At 38.7% G+C, this 26,104-nt stretch overlaps 1 protein-coding gene across 3 annotated transcripts in view; it reads left to right on the top strand.

Moving 5' to 3' along the window:
* Positions 1–25,895, top strand: part of ERICH3 (glutamate rich 3) — a 129,520-nt gene extending 103,625 nt beyond the window's left edge. For all 3 annotated transcript variants that reach the window (XM_060023835.1, XM_060023834.1, XM_060023836.1), the window contains 4 exons: positions 998–1,447; positions 15,559–15,684; positions 20,623–22,888; positions 23,507–25,895. In XM_060023835.1, coding sequence (XP_059879818.1) covers positions 998–1,447; positions 15,559–15,684; positions 20,623–22,853 — 2,807 coding nt within the window. In that variant the 3' untranslated portion in view covers positions 22,854–22,888; positions 23,507–25,895. The remainder of the gene's footprint in view (positions 1–997; positions 1,448–15,558; positions 15,685–20,622; positions 22,889–23,506) is intronic.
* Positions 25,896–26,104: the final 209 nt, after the last annotated feature.

Here is a 26,104-nt window from a genome sequence, read left to right as displayed (position 1 = left end):
AATGTACTGCATAGATAGCCTAGAATCTCTTTTGCCGATTCTGTATGCCCATCTCCAGCTTCTGCATCCTCTGTCTTCTTCAGAGGACAGCCCTGGGCTACTGGGTTTGCTTCACCCTCAGGCACAAAGAGCAAGGGAGTGCCAAGAGTTCATGTTCCCCCCAGGGTGGCCTGTAGCTATGTCTGACTGGAGCAGAGTATGGAAGCCCAGCTCCTTCCTCAAGGGAAGAAAAATTCTAATATAATTTAGACTTCAGAGGTTCCCATGGGATCAGGCTGAGGCTGAGATGTTGCTTGAAATAGCTCTCTTGATTGACTTCTTCCCTTCCCTGCCCTGCTTTACCCACACCCAGAAGAGTTTCTCTTGGAGCATATTTTTAATACATCACTGGAACTTGAGTCCTCATCTCAGTGTCTGCTTCTGGGGAACCCATAAAAAAGACCAGATCTCACACACACACACACACACATGCACACAGACACACACACACACAAGCATTATCTCAAAGTATTAAGTATCTAGGTATTATGCAAATGCATAGATATTCTTACCATACCGAGCTACCAGGGTGTACCAGTATGGCGGGTGTTACAGTAGATAAAAATTTAAACTTTATGCACAGAGAATACTGTGGATACATCCAAGATGATAATGAGATAAGTGCTCTTGCTGAACAAGTGAAAGATTATTCAATTTCTTCTGTAACAAAATAGATACTAACAAAGGTTTTCCAGTGAAATGGCTTTCAACAAATAAACAAATACAATTGGTTTTCAGTTAAATATGACTTCGTATTGAAAATTGTATAGACTCACAGATTACATAGGTCTTTCTTTATCATGACGATTATGTGGACTCTATGGGGAAAGGGTATCAAATCTACTAAACTATATTAAAAATTTTAGTATGATTAATTACTAGCATAATTCCCACAATTATTATTATTAAATTTCCCTTTATGGACAAGCAATGATGTTGTCATTTTTAATTTTTGTAGATATAAGAACTGCTTCATCAACCTCATCCAAAAGTCACCCATATTCTAGTTGCAGTGAGGATGAATCTGCACTGGGGGACAGGGAAGCCCACGCTGAGAACAGTCCAAATGAAAGTGTCCGAAGTCCATCTTCCCAGGAGTTGAGTGAAAATGATGAGCCAGGAAAAACCCACCTTCCACTTGAGAATTCTCTAGAAATCGAAACTGAAGACCAAGAAATAATAAAAGTAGATGTGGAGACCAAGCCTCTGCCAATAGAGGAAAACTTGGAGAATGTTCTTGAAGAAGAAGCAGAGAAAGGAACCCGAGTGATTGCAGAGGGCTTATCTGAGAAGTCCAGGGAACATGTTTCCAAGGAAGACAAGGAAAAGAGTAAGAGTAACCTTTGGGAAGGAAGCGCTGCTAAGGTGAAGGACAAAAAGGCAGGTCCCCGTAGGATGGATAAAGGTGGTAAGTATGGCCATTGAGTTGACCTGCCATTGTCTCTATGCATGGAAGCTGATCTTGGTCATTGCACTCTGCCAAAGCTTGGGAAATACTATTGTGATAATGCTGGAGGGATTCAACTTTTTCCTATTTCTCTCTGTGTCACATGATCATACGTGTATTTTCAGCTTGTTTTCCTTTACTGCATTTAAAAAATTACTTGATAATTCTTAAGTAGCCTGTTTCCTATTTTCTGTAAATTCCTTCCTATGACAGTTCTATCTCAAGAATCAAATAAAGCACAATACATGTCTGAAGGCAAGGGTGTGTGTAGCTTTTTAGAAGTTATTTAGTATTAGCAATGCTATTTGTTCTTATCCAAATATGCATTTATATGTACATGTAGCTAACATTGATAGGTGCTTGCTATGTGCTGGTGCTAAACACTTACATATATTAACTCGTCTAATCCTCACAACAGCCCAATATCCCCATGAGTTAGGTTCTATTATCATTATCTCCTTTTTACAGATGACAAAACTGTGGTTTGTAGAGGTTAAGTAAGATGTCAAGCATCATACAGCTAATAAGAAACATTCCTAGGATTTGAATTCAGGGAGAGTGGTGCCAGTTTCTAAAGGTTTCCAATTTTATCTGTGCAATAGGAATTTATAGTTAAATAAAAATTTCATAGAAAACTCCAAACTGCACTTTAAGTTCTCTGAAACGGAGTAACTTTCTGATCCAGGGGTTTCTTGGGTGTGTTAGGCAGTTCCATTTGACATAGAAAGTCTTGAAGCATGTCCTAGGATGATCAGGCCCCAGTACCTTAGACACATGGAAGGTCTGATACTTTTCTCAACCTTAGGAGGACAGTTAAAGGATTGAGCTGTGTCCTGTGGATGGCTGGTTGTGCCTGCAGCTATTTGGCTCTCACATAGTACGCTGTGCCCTATAACTTGTATCTCAGGCCTTTCCCTAATCTCTCCCATCTGTCTACCCTGCCAACATGGTGGGAATTCTTTTTGACTCCAAGGTAAAATTTGTTGTCACATTTTAATAGTACTAAAATTCATCTACGTTTGAAAACTTATGAATGCTTTTAATGTCTATAACATTTATTTTAGAAACTTAAAAGCTGTTATTAAACCACTGGTACCTACAGCTAAGAATTGAGGATGTTGAATAGTTATCTTTCCATTCAGTCATTATCATTAACCTTCTACTATGCACTGTGGTCAATAAGAAATGTGTAAGAGAGGGTTCCTTCCATAAAATGTTAAGAGGAAGGCTTGGCACGCCAATAACTGGACAAGGTCAGTAGTCACATGTAAAACCAGAGAAGGTACACATGTTATGGGGCTTCAAAGGAAGAGAAGACTCATTTGATGAAGTCACCTTGAAAGTTTTCGTGAAGGACATATTTGAGGAAGGCTTTAAAGGTTAGATAAGATTTTGAAGGTGGAATGGAGGAGGATAAAGCATGCCAAACAGCAGGAAGTAGCAAGGGATATAACCTTGGAATACGTTAAACAAAAACTCTAGAATGAGCAGTTTGACAAACTTCAGCCCACGAGCCAAATCTGGCCTACCACCTTTTCTTTTTGTATTGCCTGTGAGTGAAGAATGTTTTTTTCTCTTTTCTTTTCTTTCATTTTTAAAAGGTTGGAAAAAATCAAAAGAAGAAGAATATGTGATATGTGAAAATTATATTAAATTCACATTTCAGTGCCAGAAAATAAAGTTTTATTGGACTAGAGTCATGCTTATTTATTTACATATTCTTAGTGGCTGCTTTTGCTCTACAAGGGCAGAGTTAGGTAGTTGCAACAGAGACCCTATGGCCCACGAAGCCCTAAGGATTCACTGTTTGGCCCTTTACAGAAAAAGTTTGCCAACCTCTGCCTTAGAATTATAACATTAAGACCCCCAAAATTTTCAAAATGATTTTGCCATATGTGAGTAAAGATTCTTATTACCATACATTTGAAGCCCCTTTATAAAATAATTCAAATTTTTGATCTTGGATTTTATCATTCAATTCTGGTACATGTAATGTATAATCTAGAAAATTTGTACAATTTGGCAAACTGCTGACCAAAAAGGTACGGATGTTAAAGTTCAGTAGCAACATTGACATTATTACTAGTATTTCTTTTATTTCCACTTCAGAAAACTAGATTGTTTACCTGGATTTATGGAAGTAGACAACTTTTTGTAAAATAAGATGCACATGATATAGGTTGAAATTAGGGGATAAATAGAATAACAGAAGTATTCGACTAGGATCATATCACTTGGAAGAGAGTGAGGTTTTTTTTGTGGTACTCGGGCCTCTCACTGTTGTGGCCTCTCCCGTTGCGGAGCACAGGCTCCGGACGTGCAGGCCCAGCGGCCATGGCTCACGGGCCTAGCCGCTCCGCGGCATGTGGGATCTTCCCGGACCGGGACACAAACCCATGTCCCCTGCATCGGCAGGCGGACTCTCAACCACTGCGCCACCAGGGAAGCCCGAGAGTGGGTTTTATTTTCCCCCCTCTGGATTTGTGAAATGAAGAGTGTATAGGTTTATTATTTTTCTCAACTATTATGGGAAACTTGTGTTCTTGACTTGGTGACATCTATAATTTTAAAACATTTTGTTATTATCTTTTCATTGAGGTGGGTTCAACACTAGATGACAACATTTATGATTATTTATCTCTCTTATGCTCTAATATATGTACCAAACCTCTTTATCAGTGTTTATTTTTCATTAACAGCTTATGAAATAACATTTAGAAAATAGAGAAAAGATGGCTTAAAATTATCTATAGATTTATCACACACAAAAATCACCTTTAACATATGGTCAGTCTTTTTATTTCTAAAGTTAGAGTTTACAAGTTATGTTTTCATATTTCCATACAATGTTATATTTTGCTTTTTATTCTTAACCTTATACCATAAGTATTTTTATGTTATTATGTAATCTTCATGAATATGTTTAATGTCTGTGTATTATTCCATTCTGTGGTTTGTTCATAATGTAAACATTTCCCTATTTTTCCTATTTTTACTACTACTAGTAGTACTCTAGTATCTTATTACCTACGATAATTTGAAATTAATAATTATTTTCTTAGGCTAGGTTCCAAGAAGTTTACTTTCTGGATCAAAGGTAATAGACATTTTAAGGTTTTTGAAAAAAAATTTTTTCTTTGAAAAGATTGGTTGAAAAGTTTATACAGAACAGATGAGAATAAGATGAAAGCTAAAGGCTTCCTTCCCTGGCCTTTATTCTTTTTCCTGAGAGATAGATAACTGTGGAAAAGTTTTTTTGTGTGCATGATTCCAGAAAATTTTCTCTATATACACACATATATAAGTGCATTCATATATTATATATATACAGACCTTATTTTTATAGACAGATGGAAACATGATACATTTTTGTTTTACAACTTGCTTTTTTCACTTAACACTGTATCCTGAATATCTTTTTATATCAGCACATATAACTGTACTTTTATTCTTATTTACTGTATATGTTATGCCATTGTATTGCCTTGGTATCATAACTTTGCAACTTTTCTTAAAAATATGTTGCCTTCTTTGTAAGAACTGGTAGATTTGTTCTATGGTCCATCTTCCACAAAAGAACAAAATTTCTCTATTACAGAGGCCCAGAGGCAGAGTGAATAAAGTACAGTGGAAAATAAGATATTAATAAGCAAAATAAAACAAAGACCATGTAAAACATTCAGAACGATGTAGAAGGATTATGGTACCAAAACCTAAGGATTAGTAGATTATGACAGCTGGGTGCTAATGTTTTTAAAATAAACTCAAGGAAATGATGCAATAAATTTGTAAATATTTAGAATAATAGACTAAAGGAAGTGACAGATATTCTCAAAAGCCTTTATATTCCTAAGAAAATTTCAGATAAAATAAGCCAGGTCTTGAAAGTATCGTGAGTTATATTGATATTGATGCCAAGCAAAGAGGTTATGGTGGTTCCTCCTCCTTAACTGGGCCTTCAGTAAGGTGGCTGAGGGAGAGAGGGATAGAATCAAAGTTATATGCTTGAAATGAAGGTCATTTAGGTCACAGCTTATATGAGTTAGATCAGAAGGCTGGTGAAGATTGAAACGTGTGTATTTTATTTAGCTCCCTGATTAGAACCTTAGATTGCAGTGAAATGGGGGCTGAGATAATGTGTAAAAGATTCTATCTCATTTTGTATAGCACTGAATTAATCAATTTCAAGTAGACCTAGAATAAAAATTGTGATTATGTTAAGAATAAGTCTATGGGCTGAAAAAATGATGTACAATGAATGATGTTTTGTTGAGTCTAAGTTAATACAACTTAATCTGAATTGTTTTCACTTAAGATCATAGTAACGGATAAATTTGTAAAGTACTACAGTCAATGCCTTCTTACCTTTCAGGCTGATAACATAAAATGATAACTTCCTTCTAACTATTTTATAATATGTCACACTTAATTGGGCTTTGTCCAGTCCACCAACAAATCAGGTGAATTTATATAAAAGATATGTCATATGCAGTGAAGTGGATAAGGTAAAAGATTATAATTGCTAGCTACAATGAGATAGTGCCCTTGAGAGTTAATTCAGTATTATAGGGCATAGTGTTATTTTTGTGTGTTTATTTTTCTCTGTTATTTTTAATTTAAGCTGTCTTAATGCATTGTGACACATGGTGTTCTAATGATGGAACAATTCATGTGGATTTGTGAAATTAATATAATTTATACATTATGAATATAAATAATATATTAAGAATAAAGTATCATATAGTATAAAGTAAAATGTATGTAGAAGTAGGCATTTTATACTTTTACATATGAATCAGTGGAAGTCATAGTGCTTGGCCAGGTAATATAGACCTAAAAATTGTTAGGACTAAAGTAAAATGCAATTTTATCATCACATAGGCAGGATAGAATGGTCTCGATGAAAGAACAAGAAAATCACGTGTTATGAGTTGCAGTCTAAATACAATTTCTGAATGAATTGTGAAAGCATATAGCTGTTTGTTTCAATAGATTTCTTCTGAAATATTTGTTAGGTATCTGCTTTATGCCACACTGTCCCTGGTGTGAACATAACGAAGTCCTTCCCTATATGGGAGATTATATTCAAGGAGGAGATGTGCCTAACAAGTGAAAGATAAACATGTAATGGGGCATCTGGGCTAAGTGCTAGCAGAAAAGAAAGTCAAGGTAAGGACATAGAGTGATGGTTTGAGGAAGGGGTAGTATTTTTTAGGGCTGTCCTCTCTCAGTGAGGGGACATTTGAGCAAAGACCAGAATGAGGTGCAGGGGTGAGCCACTCTGTCATGTGAAGAAGGAGCACAGGAAGCAGAAGGCCCAGCAAATGCACAGAGTCTAAATTGGGAGCATCGTTGTTGAGTGAAGAATTTGGAAGGAGGTCAGTGTGACAGGAGCAGAATGGACAAGCCAGAGACTGGAGGAAATGAGGCCAGAGGGAAAAACTTACAGGCCGTTGGGAGGAGTTTATTCTGAGGTAGGAAGCCATTGGAAAAATTAGTGCATACAAATGACATGAGCTGAAAGTTTTGAAAAGATTCTTGCTACTGTGTGGAGGACAGAATTTAGCTTTCTGAGTATGTTATCTTCGAACAGCTGTGGTCTTGAGTTGTGATTAATCCTGGATCTTTGTAAGCAATGTTTCAATGACAAAGGTAACATAGGAACATCTTTACTGTATAGGTAGATGATGTAAGTCATGAATTTTGTCATAGTGAGTTGTTGGGAAGATAATTGATTGGCTACACAAAGAATGATCAAAGAACACGCATAGTTTTCAAGGTGACTGGGAACTTGGAATAAACCTGCATATATATTTACTCAGCTTTTATTGCCTTCTTATGTTCTTAAAATTCAAATGAAAAGTTCTTGGCAAAACGTTCTTCTGATATAGAATTGCTCAAAATACTTAGCATTTTTAAAAAAAACATGTTTATTGGCATATAATTGCTTTATAATGGTGTGTTAGTTTCTGCTGTATAACAAATTGAATCAGCTATACATATACATATATCCCCATATCTCCTCCCTCTTGCGTCTCCCTCCCACCCCTCTAGGAGGACACAAAGCACTGAGGTGATCTCCCTGTGCTATGCAGCTGCTTCCCACTAGCAATATGTTTTACCTTTGGTAGTGTATATATGTTCACGTTACTCTCTCACTTCCTGCCAGCTTACCCTTCTCCCTCCCCATGTCCTCAAGTCCATCCTCTACGTCTGTGTCTTTATTCCTGTCCTGCCCCTAGGTTCTTCAGAACCATTTATTTTTTTTTAGATTCCATATATATGTGTTAGCATATGGTATTGGTTTTTCTCTTTCTGACTTACTTCACTCTGTATGACGGTCTCTTGGTCCATCCACCTCACTACAAACAAATCAATTTTGTTTCTTTTTATGGCTGAGTAATATTCCATTGTATATATATGCCACATCTTCTTTATCCATTCATCTATCGATGGACACTTAGGTTGCTTCCATGTCCTGGCTATTGTAAATAGAGCTCCAATGAACATTGTGGTACATGATTCTTTTTGAATTATGGTTTTCTCAGGGTATATGCCCAGTAGTGGGATTGCTCGGTTGTATGGTAGTTCAATTTTTAGTTTTGAGGAACCTCCATACTGGCTGTATCAAGTTACATTACCACCAACAGTGCAAGAGGGTTCCCTTTCTCCACACTCTCTCCAGCATTTACTGTTTGTACATTTTTTGATGATGGCCATTCTGACCAGTGTGAGGTGATACCTCATTGTAGTTTTGGTTTGCATTTCTCTAATGATTAGTGATGTTGAGCATCCTTTCATGTGTTTGTTGGCAATCTCTATATCTTTGGAGAAATGTCTATTTAGGTCTTCTGCCCATTCTTGGATTGTGTTGTTTGATTTTTTGATATTCAGCTGCATGAGCTGCTTGTAAATTTTGGAGATTAATCCTTTGTCAGTTGCTTCGTTTGCAAATATTTTCTCCCATTCTGAGGGTTTTCTGTTTGTCTTGTTTATGGTTTCCTTTGTTGTGCAAAAGCTTTTAAGTTTCACTAGGTCCCATTTGTTTATTTTTGTTTTTATTTCCATTTCTCTCAGAGGTGGGTCAAAAAGGATCTTGCTATGATTTATGTCATGGAGTGTTCTACCGATGTTTTCCTCTAAGAGTTTTATAGTGTCTGGCCTTACATTTAGGTCTTTAATCCATTTTGAGTTTATTTTTGTGTATGGTGTTTGTTAGGGAGTGTTCTAATTTCATTCTTTTACATGTAGCTGTCCAGTTTAACCAGCACCACTTATTGAAGTGGCTGTCTTTTCTCCATTGTATATTATTGCCTCCTTTATCAAAGATAAGGTGACCATATGTGTGTGGGTGTGTCTCTGGGCTTTCTATCCTGTTCCAGTGATCTATATTTCTGTTTTTGTGCCAGCACCATACTGTCTTGATTACTGTAGCTTTGTAGTATAGTCTGGAGTCTGAGAGCCTGATTCCTCCAGCTCCATTTTTCGTTCTCAAGATTGCTTTGGCTATTCAGGGTCTTTTGTGTTTCCATGCAAATTGTGAAATTTTTTGTTCTAGTTCTGTGAAGAATGCCATTGGTAGTTTGATAGGCATTGCATTGAATCTGTAGATTGCTTTGGGTAGTATAGTCATTTTCACAATGTTGATTCTTCCAATCCAAGAACATGGAATATCTCTGCATCTGTTTGTATCATCTTTAATTTCTTTCATCATTGTCTTATAGTTTTCTCCATACAGGTCTTTTGTCTCCTTAGGTAGGTTTATTCCTAGATATTTTATTCTTTTTGTTGCAGTGGTAAATGAGACTGTTTCCTTAATTTATCTTTCAGATTTTTCATCATTAGTGTAGAGGAATGCATGAGAGTTCTGTGCATTAATTTTATAACCTGCTACTTTAACAAATTCATTGATTAGCTCTAGTAGTTTTCTGGTAGCATCTTTACGATTCTCTATGTATAGTATCATGTCATCTGCAAACAGTGACAGCTTTACTTCTTCTTTTCTGATTTGGATTCCTTTTATTTCTTTTTCTTCTCTGATGGCTGTGGCTAAAACTTCCAAAACTATGTTGAATAATAGTGGTGAGAATGGACAGCCTTGTCTGGTTCCTGATCTTAGTGGACATGGTTTCAGTTTCTCACCATTGAGAATGATGTTGGCTGTGGGTTTGTCATATATGGCCTTTATTATGTTGAGGTAAGTTCCCTCTATGCCTACTTTCTGCAGGGTTTTTATCATAAATGGGTGTTGAATTTTGTCAAAAGCTTTTCCTGCATCTATTGAGATGATTATATGTTTTTTCTCCTTCAATTTGTTAATATGGTTTATCACATTGATTGATTTGTGTATATTGAAGCATCCTTGCATTCCTGGGATAAACCCCACTGGATCATGGTATATGATGCTTTTAATGTGCTATTGGATTCTGTTTGCTAGTATTTTGTTGAGGATTTTTGCATCTATGTTCATCAGTGATATTGGCCTGTAGTTTTCTTTTTTTGTGACATCTTTGTCTGGTTTTGGTATCAGGGTGATGGTGTGCTCATAGAATGAGTTTGGGAGTGTTCCTCCCTCTGCTATATTTTGGAAGAGTTTGAGAAGGATAGGTGTTAGCTCTTCTCTAAATTTTTGATAGAATTTGCCTGTGAAGCCATCTGGTCCTGGATTTTTGTTTGTTGGAAGATTTTAAATCACAGTTTCAATTTCAGTGCTTGTGATTGGTCTGTTTATATTTTCTGTTTCTTCCTGGTTCAGTCTTGAAAGGTTGTGCTTTTCTAAGAATTTGTCCATTTCTTCCAGGTTGTCCATTTTATTGGCATATATTTGCTTGTAGAAATCTCTCATGATCCGTTGTATTTCTTCAGTGTAACTTGTTACTTCTCCTTGTTCATTTCTAATTCTAATGATTTGAATCTTCTCCCTTTTTTTCTTGATGAGTCCAGCTAATGGTTTATCAATTTTTTTTTTATCTTCTCAAGAACCAGCTGTTAGTTTTATTGATCTTTGCTATTGTTTCCTTTATTCCTTTTTCATTTATTTCTGATCTGATCTTTATGATTTCTTTCCTTCTGCTAACTTTGGAGGTTTTTGGTTCTTCTTTCTCTAATTGCTCTAGATGTAAGGTTAGTTTGTTTATTTGAGATGTTTTTTGTTTCTTAAGGTAGGATTGTATTGGTATAAACTTCCTTCTTAGAACTGCTTTTGCTGCATCCCATAGGTTTTGGGTCATCGTGTTTTCATTGTCATTTGTTTCTAGGTATTTTTTGATTTCCTCTTTGATTTATTCAGTGATCTGTTGGTTACTAAGTAGTGTGTTGTTTAGCTTCCATGTGTTTGTATTTCTTACAGATTATTTCCTGTAATTGATATCTGGTCTCATAGCATTGTGGTCAGAAAAGATACTTGAAACAATTTAAATATTCTTAAATTTACCAAGGCTTGATTTGTGACCCAAGATATGATCTATCCTGGAGAATGTTCCATGAGCATTTGAGAAGAAAGTGTACCCTGTTGTTTTTAGATGGAATGTCCTATAAATATCAATTAAGGCCATCTTGTTTAATGTATCATTTAAAGCTTGTGTTTCCTTATTTATTTTCATTTTGGATGATCTGTCCATTGGTGAAAGTGGGGTGTTAAAGTCCCGTACTATGATTGTGTTACTGTCAGTTTCCCCTTTTATGGCTGTTAGCATTTGCCTTATGTATTGAGGTACACCTATGTTGGGTGCATAAATATTTACAATTGTTATATCTTCTTCTTGGATTGATCCCTTGATCATTCTGTAGTGTCCTTCTTTGTCTCTTGTAATAGTCTTTATTTTAAAGTCCCTTCTGTCTGATATGAGAATTGCTACTTCAGCTTTCTTTTGATTTCCATTTGCATGGAATATCTTTTTCTATCCCCTCACTTTCAGTCTGTATGTGTCCCTAGGTCTGAAGTGGGTCTCCTGTAGACAGCCTATATATGGGCCTTGTTTTTGTGTCCATTCAGCCAGTGTATGTCTTTTGGTTAGAGCATTTAATCCATTTACATTTAAGGTAATTATTGATATGTTTTTTCCTATTACCATTTTCTTAATTGTTTTGGGTTTGTCATTGTAAGTCTTTTCATTCTTTTGTGTTTCCTGCCTAGAGAAGTTCCTTTCGCATTTGTTGTAGAGCTGGTTTGGTGGTTCTGAATTCTCTTACCTTTTGCTTATCTGTAAAGGTGCTCATTTCTCCATCGAATCTGAATGGGATCCTTGCTGGGTAACCTTGGTTGTCGGTTTTTCCCTTTCATCACTTTAAATATGTCCTGCCTCTCCCTTTTGGCTTGCAGAGTTTCTGCCGAAAGATGGTTATGGGGATTCCCTTGTATGTTAATTGTTGCTTTTCCCTTGCTGCTTTTAATATTTTTTCTTTGTATTTAATTTTTGATAGTTTGATTAATATGTGTCTTAGTGTGTTTCTCCTTGGATTTATCCTGTATGGGACTCTCTGCGCTTCCTGGAATTGATTGACTATTTCCTTACCCATATTAGAGAAGTTGTTAACTATAGTCTCTTCAAATATTTTTTCAATCGCTTTTTTTTTCTCTTCTTCTGGGACCCCTATAATTCAAATGTAGGTGCATTTAATGTTTCCCCAAAGGTCTCTGAGATTGTCCTCAATTCTTTTCATTCTTTTTTCTTTATTGTGCTGTGTGGTAGTTATTTCCACTATTTTATCTTCCACGTCACTTATCCATTCTTCTGCCTCAGTTATTCTTCTTAGCATGTTTTAAGATGGGAACAATTTGTGTAGTTTCAAAGCAAGCAGAGGAAAGGGAATGAATTTGGAAAGCTTGCCTACTAATATTGCAAACCATATCCTTGCTACCACTTTTCAATAACTAAATTATCAAATTTAGAAAGAATTGGTGGAAATTGAGAACTGTCAGCAATAGTACAGGGACATAAGGCCTCTCATCATTATAGGTGAAATTGTTAATTGATACCTCCTTTTTTGAAGTACAAAGAGAAACATATATCAAAAGCTTCTAAAAATTATCATGTTCTTTGACCCAGCAATTCCAGTTCCAACAATTTATCCTAAGGCAATAGTAAGAAATAATAAAATAATTATAAGTAGTATTTTAAGTAGCTTTTTAATCACAAAAATGGAAATAATTGAATATTTAACACTAGGCAGTTGGTTAGCCAAATTTTAGTAAAACCTTATTAGAATATTCTGTGCAGTTATTGAAGAATAGTTCTTATTTAATGATATGTGGATATAGTCACAATATATTGCTAAATGAATAAAATGGGATACAAAATGTCATCTAAGTAAGAGTAAAAAATACTTAGAAATCTGCCAAAATGTTAACTAGTATTTGTTTCTGAGTGGTGAAACTAGGATATTTTTGTTTTCCTCTCTGTACTTTTTATTGTTTCAAGCTTTAAGTAGTGAATATGTACTATTTTCATATTTTGGGGAAGTACAATGTTTATATTATTTTAAAATATGTTTGTTTTCATAATAAAAAAAAGCTCACATTGGAATGCAATAATATTTTGGTATTTTAAAAACATCTTGAAATATCCTATATCATTTGAATGGAAAAAGTATTTTTCTGTGAAATTCTCTGTTTGAGCCTCTTCCATTTTGCTACAGATGCTGTGGGAACTGACAACTCTCTTTGCTTTAATGGTCATCTTTATAGCAAGGTGAAGGAGCGGAGCCTTGAGGGATGAAGGGCTAAAAAGATAGAGGAAACAGGGTGATGTGTCACATTGCTGGTGTGGGAGTCTCAGCATGCATAGTCCTCCTTTACTGTAGGTGGAAAACAGTCAAAGTCAGACACTGGCCAAGGTCTTGCTTTTAAGTTTCAGTTTCAGAAGAACATCTGAGAAAAAAATGACCAAGTGGGGTCTTTTCTGATCTCACACCTAATAAATCCTTAATGCTCAGGCCAGTGTCCCATTCTTGCTGAATCTGAAGCAGGCAGCACCTAACTGTCCAGGCTCTCATCGACTTCCAAAGCCTAATCCTCCAGGGGCAAGCCAGCTGACATGGGCAAGTGGTGATTACAGTCCTGAGACAGAAGGATTACATGCTTCAGGCAATTCTGAGTGAGTTGTAATTTTCAGATTATGCTAGTATTGTTTGGCTTCTTAGAATAGTCTTTTGGTTCAATAGCTGCTAATTGTTTATTATTATTTTTGTAAACCATATTGAAAAAATTTTCAATTGATGTATAATTGACATACAGCATTATATTAATTTCAGGTGTACAACATAATGATTCAATATTTGTAAAATAAACCATATTTCTTTTTAGCCTATGGACTACTTGGGGGAGAAACCTAGATGTCCTGTTGGCTCTGATGAAACAAAGCTTCAGTAATTGATACCAAATCAGGCTTCCTCCAACCCTCCTGCCTACCATTCTTGGGATTTCTATTGCTTAGTCAGCAAAGCAGATTTATACACAAAGACCTAAAACACTATTTATTTAAACTCTCTAGTTATACAGTGCTGTGGGTAAGATGATATTTAACTTATAGGTACTGTGTTATAAAGTTACTAAACTAAAGGTTGACTTGGTTTTAAAAAATCCAACTATAACCTAAGTTTCATGAGTTGATGTCATCTTTAAATTACTGTAAAAGACATTTTTTATTTGGTGTATTGGATGAATGAGGAAAACTGACGTTCAAAAAAATTTTTAAAGAGAATACATTGGAACTATGTGATGCACCTCTTTTTATTTCCATGTTTGTTATCTTAGGATTACTATAGTTAAGTCTTTCCATTTTTTCTCCAAAAGCCACATGAGGCAGATATTTCACTATTTGTTTCCAAACACAGAGGGATCAGTAAGTAACTAACTGCTCCTTAGCAATCCACCTTAAACTGAGCAAGGGTCCACATTCTAGTTGTGTTTTTCTTGAAGTACAGTCTTTGGACCAAATTGCTCAGAATATCTGAGAGGAAAGAAAGCAAGAAAGGAAGAGAGAAGGTAGGCAGAGAAGGAAAGGGAGAGATAGAGAGCGAGGGAGGGAGGGAGGGGGGAAAGGGTATTTTGGAGAAACTGTGCTCTTATCTAGGAGGGCAAATCTAGGTCTAGTGTTATTTGAGTGAACTTTTGTTAACCAGGAGGTGGCATAATGAAAGATGTCAGGGATTTAGAGACACAGGTCATCAGATGATAGGCAAGGGATATAGACAGGGATGTGTCAGACACTAAAGACAAAGTTAATGGATATTAAAGTGTTGTCGAGAATTATCAGGTTGGGCGATAATACTTATAATAGACATGCTCATCATTTTATCATCTATTATTATTTATTAGGTGCTCAGGCACTTGCTAATAAGTGAAATATAAGCGTGTTCTACAGGTATGATTTCATTTAATCCTTCCAATATAACCACTGAGTAGATATCTCTTTTTGACAGATGGGTAAACTGAGGCTTAGGCTTAGGCCAAAGAACGTACCCAAGCTGACACAGTTAGTATGGGACTTGAACTTCTTAGGTCTTTGTGTTCCTAAAGTTCAGGGCCAGTAATCAGCTGCAGATAACAGGAATCTCTACAACAGCTTTTACTGTCAAATTTATAAGAATCATGCAATAGCTTTTTTGCTCTGGTCACATGGAGTGAGTATTGGGGTCAAATCACTAAAATCTACTAATGGATGAAATGCTTATAGTATAGTCAGTTCTGGTAGTTTTAGAAATCTAATGGAACAGTGATGATTGGGATTATAAAAGCCATAACATGTTTCTAAAAAGCAAAAGGCAACTAAACTCCTTTCCAGTCATCTCATTGCATGTGTATTTGGCAAATCCATCACTGCTTCTGGCTGTTGCCTTGTTTTTTTTTAATGCAAGTATTTCTTTACATGGATTTCTTTACTTCATGATCTTCTATTGTGTTTTCTTTTTGAAATCATAGCTTGAACTCTGTTTAATCTTAATAAATGTTAAAAAGAGTCATATTTTAATGTGAATGCTTTTAAATTAATCCCACTTGCTGCTGTTCCACTTACAATGTTTCCATGACCTGTTTTAAACACGTTTTGATATTTTATATGGTCTCCAATCAGTTGGACAGGTAGTAGCTGAAGATGTGGGTCCCGGCTGCCACTGCCACTATGACTCTGAGTCTGGTGTTAGCAGTGCAGACAGAGGAGAGAAGCACTCAAGGAAGGTGGAGATTGACACAGGTGCAGGTAAGGGCACATCATTACCTAGGAAAGACCTTCAGAAATCTTCTGCAAAAGACAGTGCTGTTTCCATCTTTCATCTTCCTATCCTTGTTTCCTCCTTCTACCACCTTTATTTTCTTTTCAACTAGTGAATATGATGGCAGGAGGTGGAAGCATTAAGGGGAGCTTTGGAGCTGACAGCAGATATGAAAGTTATCATTCTTTTTTGAATACAGTGGTGCTTAGAATTTTTTAAAAAAGGACTTCAGATAATGAAAAATACTGGTAGGGATTTTCAGACCAGTCTTATTTCTTAGCCTGCCTCCCAGTTAGCTGACCAGGTAGGTGGATATACCTAACTGACCCACTGGAGACATGAAGAGCCCAGGCACATTTCACGAGGATTTACTTGAACTCCTTATTTTTTAAAATTCAGGAAGTATTCATTGCCATCAGCAAATGACCTGGCTCTTGGTGATGAGTATTCCAGCTGCAAGAGTGCACATTAGAGTGATTCAACAGACCATGACTCATACATATCTGGTCAAACAGCCCGTGCCCTTGAAATCAGGTTTCCCTATATTTAGTGGATGAATTTTAAAAAACACCCTGATTTGAATACACGTATGTGTGTGTGGCAGTTGGCAGGGGGAGGGTGATTCATTTTATTCCTCATATGGTCACAGTACCCCCACCTCCAATTTTTAATAACAGGCATCAAGTGCTGGGAGGTATATGAGATTTCACTCTATTATCAAGTAAATAAGTTAGCCAGCCACAGGTACATCAGAAGACACAAAACTCCTCGGTCAGAGAAAAAGGACTTTATTACTCACAATAAATAGAAGCAGCCAGACGATTTGCACTTGTGCTGGTTCCCTGAGCTCCCGTTCCCCCGGAGCAATGTGGAGAGGACCAGGTGACACTTGAACTTGCAGTGGGCTGAGTTGCAGAAGGACACTGAGCTTCGAGAATCCAAATCTTTCGTAGTGGGCGTTCAACCAGAGGAGTTCTAGTGTACCTCCCCAAACTTCTGCAAGGCAGGTAGAGTTGTTGTTGTCTATTAAATCCAATTCAAGCAAGAAAATATCATACATTGTACGCAGTGGGAGGGGAGTGTGTAAGGAAGGTTTGTTAGGGCTTCCTAACAAGGCACTGTGCTAAGCATTTTATGGTTTACTCTCACAAGGATTCTGTGAGTCAAGTGTTGCTATTCCCGTTATATGGATAAGACAATGAAGGCTTAGAGAAGTGTTATTTCCCAAGTTCATACAACTACGTGGCAGAGCTGGCATTCTCACCCAGGTCTGCCTGACTCCCAAGTACACACTCAGCCACTAAATCAGATTTCCCTAGTTTGTGAACATTGCTCACTTTCTTATATTCGTTATTTTTTCCCCCCAAAAGCCCATGAGGTTGCTATCAAGAACATGTCATATTTTTGTATTGATATTTCTTAGAAGAGCTTCAATTACTCTTTCTCCCTTGCTTCAGAAATGTCATGTCTGACTCCCCTGTGTGTGTGTGAGTGTGTGTGTGTGTGTGTGTGTGCATGTAATAGCTCAGCTGGATGCCATTAGCACTTTCTCTCCTAGAATTTAGGCATAGTATATTATTACATGGTGGCTAGTCAATTTTATTACCCTGTATTTCTGAATGTTCTTTAACTCCATAAATTTAGAGGCCAGCTTAGCAAAACAGAGGACTTTCTTTAAATATTTTTCATAACTGACTTTATTTTTAGACATCTTTATTGGAGTATAATTGCTGTACAATGGTGTGTTAGTTTCTGCTGTATAACAGAGTGAATCAGCTATACGTATACATATATCCTCATATCCCCTCCCTCTTGTGTCTCCCTCACACCCTCCCCATCCCACCCCTCTAGGTGACACAAAGCACCGAGCTGATCTCCCTGTGCTATGCTGCTACTTCCCACTAGCTATCTATTTTACATTTGGTAGTGTATATATGTCAATGCCACTTTCTCACTTCATCCCAGCTTACCCTTCCCCCTCCCCGTGTCCTCAAGTCCATTCTCTACGACTGCGTCTTTATTCCTGTCCTGCTCCTAGGTTCTTCAGAACCATTTTTTAAAATTATTTTTTAGATTCCATACATATGTGTTAGCATATGGTATTTGTTTTTCTCTTTCTGACTTACTTCACTCTGTATGACAGACTCTAGGTCCATCCACCTCACTACAAATAATTTCGTTTCTTTTTATGGCTAATATTCCATTGTATATATGTGCCACATCTTCTTTATGCATTCATCTGTTGATGGACTCTTAGGTTGCTTCCATGTCCTGGCTATTGTAAATAGAGCTCCAGTGAACATTGTGGTACATGACTCTTTTTGAATTATGGTTTTCTCAGGGTATATGCCCAGTAGTGGGATTGCTCGGTTGTATGGTAGTTCAATTTTTAGTTTTTTGAGGAACCTCCATACTGGCTGTATCAAGTTACATTACCACCAACAGTGCAAGAGTGTTCCCTTTTCTCCACACTCTCTCCAGCATTTACTGTTTGTAGATATTTTGATGATGGCCATTCTAACTGGTGTGAGGTGTTACCTCATTGTAGTTTTGATTTGCATTTCTCTAATGATTAGTGATGTTGAGCTTTCGTTCATGTGTTTGTTGGTGATCTGTATATCTTCTTTGGAGAAATCTCTATTTAGAAATCTCTATTTCTGCCCATTTTTGGATTGGGTTGTTTGTTTTTGTGATATTGAGCTCCATGAGCTGCTTGTAAATTTCGGAGATTAATCCTTTGTCAGTTGCTTCGTTTGCAAATATTTTCTCCCATTCTGAGGGTTGTATTTTCATCCTGTTTATGGTTTCCTTTGCTGTGCAAAAGCTTTTAAGTTTCATTAGGTCCCATTTGTTTATTTTTGTTTTTATTTCCATTTCTCTACGAGGTGGGTCAAAAAGGATCTTGCTGTGATTTATGTCATAGAGTGTTCTGCCTATGTTTTCCTCTAAGAGTTTTATACTGTCTGGCCTTACATTTAGGTCTTTAATCCATTTTGAGTTTATTTTTGTGTATGGTGTTAGGGAGTATTCTAATTTAATTCATTTACATGTAGCTGTCCAGTTTTCCCAGCACCACTTATTGAAGAGGCTGTCTTTTCTCCATTGTATATTCTTGCCTTCTTTATCAAAGATAAGGTGACCATATGTGCACGGGTTTATCTCTGGGCTTTCTATCTTGTTGCATTGATCTATATTTCTGTTTTTGTGCCAGTACCATACTGTCTTGATTACTGTAGCTTTTTTTTTTTTTTTTTTTTTTTTTTGCGTTACGCGGACCTCTCACTGTTGTAGCCCCTCCTGTTGCGGAGCACAGGCTCCGGACGCACAGGCTCAGCGGCCATGGCTCATGGGCCCAGCCGTTCCGCAGCACGTGAGATCTTCCTGGACTGGGGCACGAACCCATGTCCTCTGCATCAGCAGGTGGACTCTCAACCACTGTACCACCAGGGAAGCCCCCAAATGCATTTTTAAGGGAAATGTAATATGTGCTATTATTGTCTTACTTCAAAATGTTTTATTTTAATAGCTGGCAAGAGGCCAAGGGAAAGCAAAAAGGACAGCCAGGTGTGGCGTCAGGAGAGGAACTGGAGTTATAAGACATTCCCAGATGGGGTATCAGAATAGGGACGAAGTGAGTAAGATTAGGGCTTCAGGTTTCTGGGAGATTGTTGGTGATGGGGTGGGGGTGAGATGGCTAGAAAAAAGAGCAAGCAAGAGAAAAAAATGTGAGGAAGACACACTTGCCTACTTTATAAATTTATATAATTTGGAGGTTGACACCCTGGTTTTATAACTTATTTTATAGCACCTAGTCCAGTGTGTTTTACAAATGAAAAAAAATTAGATTGATAGAAAACATTGAGGTGACCATTTTAGAAGCTATCTCCCTAAGTATTATTCTGCAATTGGAAAATTTAAATGCTTTGGGTATTTGGCCTGAAATGCCTTTATTTATTTTGCATGGATCATTGCAACAGAAATACATGTATTTGCTAAATAATAAGAAATCTATTTGAAGCCTTCTAAGAAACATATTGAACTTGTATTTATTGAAGTATGAAAGCTAGAATACCCAGATTTGCAGGAAATTATGGATGAGAACTTATGAAATACTTCAAGTAGGTTATTTATATTGAAAATTGTCCCAGACTAAAAAGTCCTGTCTTGCTCTGTGATCCTGTTTTGCCAAAGGCAAATCAATTTCTGAATGTAGATGGGAGGTATTCTGACCTATAATACAAATTTGTGTATTTAGTAAAAAGTCTTACCTTGAACTACAAAGTTATTTGATGACTATATCTAGATATAGTAGCTTTAATGGGAGTAATGTGTGGGATAATGAATGATCAGCTCACATTGTATTATGATTCTGTTGCTAAATGCCCATATGAGTACAAGAAACATAAGCTAACAGGCATATTATGGTGCTATAGGGAACAATGATTCTTAAGATTAACGTGCTGTAGGGAACAATGATTCTTAAGATTAAGTCCTCACTATTTTCCTTGTTGCATAATTTTTTCTGCAAGTCATAATATTTCAAATGAAAGTGGGATATGTGTGTGTGTGTGTGTGTGTGTGTGTATGTGTGTGTGTGTGTGACAGAGAGAGAGAAAGAGAGAGATTTTATTATTTAAAGACATGGACTTTTTGTTTGTTTTCAACATTTCTGATGTTCAATTTTCCTTTAATACCAATGTGCCCATTAAATTTGATACCATTTCTTTTCATCACGAAAAGCCATTGTTAAATCATGGTACATGTTATAGTCAATGGCATCCTAGAACCAAGAAAATGTTGTATAGATAATATAAGTAGCCCCTTGATATTATATATAAATATCTCTTATATATCTAAGACTTTTTGTAATATCTCCTCCCTGCACTTTGATTAAAGTAACCTTGATTTCTAACCTTATTTTATAGCACTGAATAGGAATTTAGCGGTGGAGGAAAGGGCAGCACTCAGCTCAAACAAGGAATCCAAGCAAGTTGCATCAGAAGAGCATACACTGGAGAAGAAAGAAGCAGTGGAGGAAGATGGAGGTCCCCAACACAGGGATGCTGACACAGAAGAAAAAGGGGATGCAGCACCGTGGGGAAAAGCAGGGGTTAATGAGGTTCCCTTGGGGCAGTGGAAGCCAACAGTAGAGCAGCCGGCATTAGTAGGACAGTTTACAGAGGAAAGAACGATCCCTCAGGGCGTAGTAAGTGGGGCAGAGGCAGAAGCAGAAGGGGATAGAAGGCAACAAAAGGAGGGGTTAGACCCCAGAGGACAAGAAGCAGCAAGACATTCTGGAGGTCTGAATGAAGGGGAGGCTTCTGAGGAGCAGGCCTTGAAGCAAACAGTGCTGGAGACGGAGACGGCAGCTTCTGACGGGGAGCAGGGTGAGGAGAAGGCGGTGCTTACAAGCCAGGCAGCAGCCCTGAGAGAGGCAGCGAGGCCGGAGCGGGGAGAGTCTGAGGGAGCGGCTGTGAGCGAGGCCGGGTCTGCAAAGCCAGGTGTGGAGGACAGTGAGGGGGAAGCATCCACAGACCTAGAGGACGTGGGACCCGGAGAAGCTACACCCGAGAAAGTAGAGGAGGCCATCCTGTGGGGAGAGGCACCAGCCAAGGAGAGGGGGGCAGTTCTGGGAAGGGAAACGCCCTTGAGCTCCTGGACTTCTGTGAAGGCCCAGGCAACTCGGACGGGGGTTTTGGAGGACAGCCTTGAAGAACTTCGTAAGGGCCCTGTGGAAAGGGAGGAGGTTGAGATAGAGTCAGAGTCTAAGAAGGAAGATGAGAGGAAAGAAATGTCACCTGAGGAGTCAGGTGCAGCGTGCGAGAGAAGGAAAGCTGAGAGGCCAAAGACACCTCTGGGGGAAACCAAATCTGAGAGGGAAGCGGTGGCAAGGACAAAGGCGCCTCAGGATGAAGACACTTTAGAAGAAGAGCAAAAGTTGAAAGAGGAAGAGGGGGAACCCATGAAGGAAGTAAGACCCAAGGAAGAGACACAAGCCCCCCAAAATGACATGGGGCATGGGGCTGAGGATGAAGCAGCCGTGCGGGCATCTGAACTGACTGAAGACGCAGGGCCGCAAGGAGAGGATTCACTGACCATGTCTGAAGCATCCCCTGGATTTGAAAAGTCCCTGGAAAACATAACGGTTTGGGGGAAAGAAGGAGGAGAAAGACCAAGAGAAGCTGGAGACACAGGGCGCAGAGGCAGAGCAGGGCTGCGCCTCGGGGAGAACGTGGGCCCCGCAGAGCAGGACGAGGGCGCGAGCCCTGCAGGAGGGGGGATGTCAGGAGCCCCTGAAAGCGAGCTCTCAGGGCAGGCACAGACACCCGGGGCTGCCGGCGAGGCCCGGGAGTGTGCAGCCAAACATCAAGACAGCCTGATGAGCTGGGAGGGGAGGGATAAAGAAGGGCCTTTACAGGGGCCACAGGGAGCGGCTGTCCCAGCCAGGACACAAGAAGATGTTCCCGAGGGAGAATCCACCATGGCAGGAAAGTTGAGTGAAGAAGTGATGGGTGAGGACCCAGAGGAGGTGGCTTTTGAAGAGCCCACTCTGGGGGTCGGGCTGATGAAGAACGGGGACACCGAGGGGGACAGGGGCTCGCGGGGCGTGGTTGTAGCTGAGGAAGGTCGCCACCAAGGAGGAGGAGAGACAGGACCAGCCGCAGAGCGGGAGGCGTTGGCAGGTTCGAAGACAGCTGGGGGGCAAACAGAAGCGCATGAAGCCTTCTCCTTCTCAGATGCGGCTGGGGAGGAAAGCTGGCACAGAGTGGATGAGACACTCGGAGAAACGGCAGCTGCACACAAGGTGGCTGTAGAGGAAACAGTGCTGAGCAGGGAGGAGGCGACAGTGACTTGGGAGACGGAGGCTGAGGTCGAGGCTCCAGGGCAACCTTCTGACCTGGAAGGGAGGGCCCCACCGCCAGGGCCGGCTCGGGAGGGAGGGGAAGCTAAACCCACACAGGAGGCGGAGTCCGTGTGGAGTCCGGGGCAGCTGAAGAATTCAGATTGGGATTTTCCCAAGACAGAGGGTCAGAGCCCAGGAGAGAGAGTGCACGGGACGCAGGAACACTCACTGGAAAGCCCAATTGCACTGGGGCCCAAGAGAAGCGAGAGCATGCAGTGCACAGAGGAAGTGAAGACCCAGATGTTCTGCTGAACCCCAGGAAGGCCTAAGAGACTTTGCAGCTGATGGTGAGTTTAAGCCTGCCCTGTCTGCAGGATTAAATAGATCCCCCCTTTGGGTTGGCTCATCCCTTTCTCAGTGTCTGCACACACACACCCTTCAACTCTGGGCTGCTGAGCCCCAAGCCCATCAGGACAGGGGGCTGGGTGAGATGGACAGGGACCAGTTTCCGTTCCCTTCACAGCTCTAAGTCACAGCCCCCGTCTCGGCAAGCACAGCTCTAGGAAGCAGTGAGATCCTCCTTGCCTCCATTACAGGGCCCCAGAGATGTGTGCAGAGGAGAGAGTGTGCCACAAGGACGGGTCACAGGAGGAAAGGCTTAAACTCTGTTCCAGAATTAATTTCCCTTTGTGATTGTCCGCCTTTAAATGGGCTCTGTGTCTCCATTCTGCACTTTTGTGCAGTTTGATAAATATATATAGCATATATCTGCAACATATATAAAATATTTAAAATGTGTTAAAATATATGTATATATGTAAAATATTGAAGACTAAAGACCAAAATTATTTCCAACATTTCCTCGTGTTCCTGCTATTTCCCTGATGCCCTCGTATTCTTAGTGCCTGGTTTCTACTATCCTGAGTGATTATATTCATAGTCCTATCCTTTTTGTTATTTTTCAGGATATTTTCAAGATGTCTTCTGGAAGACTTAGAGTGGAGAAGGATCACCTGAGCATCTCACCAGGAACTTAGATTTTTTTTTTAACATCTTTATTGGAGTATAATTGCTTTACAATGGTGTGTTAGTTTCTGCTTTATAACAAAGTGAATCAGCTAACGAGGACTTTAGATTTTCTCTTTTTTTTTTTTTTTTTTTAAATCCCTGTGCTTGTCTGAGCAGTTCCCAGTCTGCCAATGCTGGTCTGTAGCACCTCAAGTACCTTGAGAAGAGCTGCTCAGACGCTCCCTAGGGTGCTGGTTCCTAATGGAGGAGGCTGATACCTAAGTCTACATAGTTAACATGTCTATATTCAAATCAAATTGATAGTTTTCAAATGTTTGACTTTTACCAAAGATTACCTGAAAGTCCCAGTCCCGATGCCTGGGGTTTGTTTAAATTCCTTTTAGTTTATAATCACACATTAGTCCCAGTTTCACACATGAGCGTTTTATTTACAATCTGTGGCTTTGCCTGTAAAAATGAGCTCTAAACGTCCTTCCCGGTATACTCAGTGGTAAAGATTGCTCCAGACCTGTAAGTCCTTCTAGAAAAGGATTCCATGGCATATCTATTCACTTACACTTAGAAATAATCACGCTTTCTATTTATGCCAGATGAGTAATTTTAAGTATAAATCTTGTTTCAAATTGCCCTTTGTTTTTGCGTGTTTCTGTAGTGTTGCTTTAGAGGTAGACAGGTAAATGCTTGTGGCATTTCACTCCTGGGGGCCTTATTTATAGGGCCACTCAATTTAAATCAATGTAGTAAATAATTTAGCTACGTAAAATGAGTAACAACCACTATAGCAGGTAAACATTGCACATCAGTCCATACAGCAACATTCTAGACTCTAGACTCCGGTTGGTGTCACTCAACTTGGATTAAATTAGCATGCTGCTCACCTTCCCAAGTTCTGTTATTTCAAACCTGTGAACTAACCCTGCAGTGCATTGCAAATCCATGGTCACAACTTCTTCCTAAATTACCCCTGCCCCCATATCACTAGGAATAGTTGTGTATCAGTGTGCCCCTTGGGGATTTTGATTTCCTTGTGATACCTTTCTTTGTTCATATGCCAGTGCCCCAAAGGGCACATATGTTTGGCCATCTTTTCATTATGTGAGGAGGTGAAAGAAAACATCCTAAAGCAGTGATTCTCCAGTTATGCTACACATTAGACTTTCATGGGGTACTTTCATGAATGATTCAATCCCTGGCCCTACCCCAGAGGTTCAGATCGCATTAGTTTTAGATGGGTGTAGGCATCAGTTTTTTGTTTTTTAATTCTTCAGTTGGTTTTACTACGTAGGCAAAATTGAGTACTGCTGCCCTAATTATTATACAATCCATACTGGCTGCCCTGTGTCCCTAAGGACCAGGCATATTATCTTTATTTTTTTTTTTTATCTTTATAGATGTGTTTCATTTTAATAAAGGAGTCATTCAGTGATCAAAGGTATAATGGACCAGTGGTTCTCACAATGTGGTCCCTTGATCAGGATATCAGCATCACCCAGAACTGTTCCAAACACAAATTCCTGCCTTCATCTCATACCCATTAAATTGGAAACTCAGTGGGTGGGGCAGAGCAATTGGTGTTCTAACAAGCCCTCTGGGTAATTCTCATGTACCCTCTAGTCTGAAAACTGCTGTCACAGACTATTGATTGTTTTGAGGATTGGTCTCAGTTGGAAAATGGATTGCAGAAGCGTTGTGTACTTTGTCTCTCTGTCTCTCTTTTACCATCTGTCTCTCTTCTCTCTTTTTCTTTTTTCTCTAAGCAATGGTACTCACTTATAAAAGTGATGACCTCAACTTTAAACTCATTTTTATTGGGCATGTAATGATATATATGTGAAGTCCTTCAGCCCCATCCCCTACTGGGGACGAGCATCACTCATGGCACATCATAGATCTCCATTGTCTTACATTTTATGAGTGGATTTCATCTACATTATATCCAATTTCATTTATTACTGAGCTGTATTACTGTGGTGTTCTACAGTATTTTTTCGCTGATCTCAACCTCATTGCTACAGAGCACTTTGAATACATAGCACCTTATGGGAAAGATTGTAAACTTGTTAATTCCATTGAAGAATGAGTTTTGTACAATGTGCTAAATGGAAATTGCATTGGATTATTTTTGTATTTAACACATTCCATCAAAACTTTCTGTAAAATTATACTACAGTCTGCATGTGGGTTTGACTGTGAAATTCAGTGTTGTGATATTTCGATGAAGTGAATTCTTTCTCTGCAAATACTATATTGATAAAATTATTTTATGTTTGAACTGATTATTTATCTTAGTTTCGTTATTAAAAGCATAAATAAACCATATGTTTACAGAGAAGACATGAATGGTCCCTTTATAAATAAGACCAGACTTTTAAAATCTTCTTTTTCTTTTCCTTACAAAATTTAAACTCCATAGAGTAGAGCAGAGAGAATTATTTTCATTGGGCTGTACTTTTTGAATATATGTGTTTATACTGACTGCGTTCATATATGTCTTTTACATATACGGAATAATATCAGAGAGGAAAATTGTTATC

This window comes from Delphinus delphis, chromosome 1 (genome assembly GCF_949987515.2).
Source record: "Delphinus delphis chromosome 1, mDelDel1.2, whole genome shotgun sequence".
Classification (NCBI taxonomy): Eukaryota; Metazoa; Chordata; class Mammalia; order Artiodactyla; family Delphinidae; genus Delphinus; species Delphinus delphis.
Note: the sequence above shows the minus strand (reverse complement) of the source record. Positions and strands in the feature narration are given on the sequence as shown.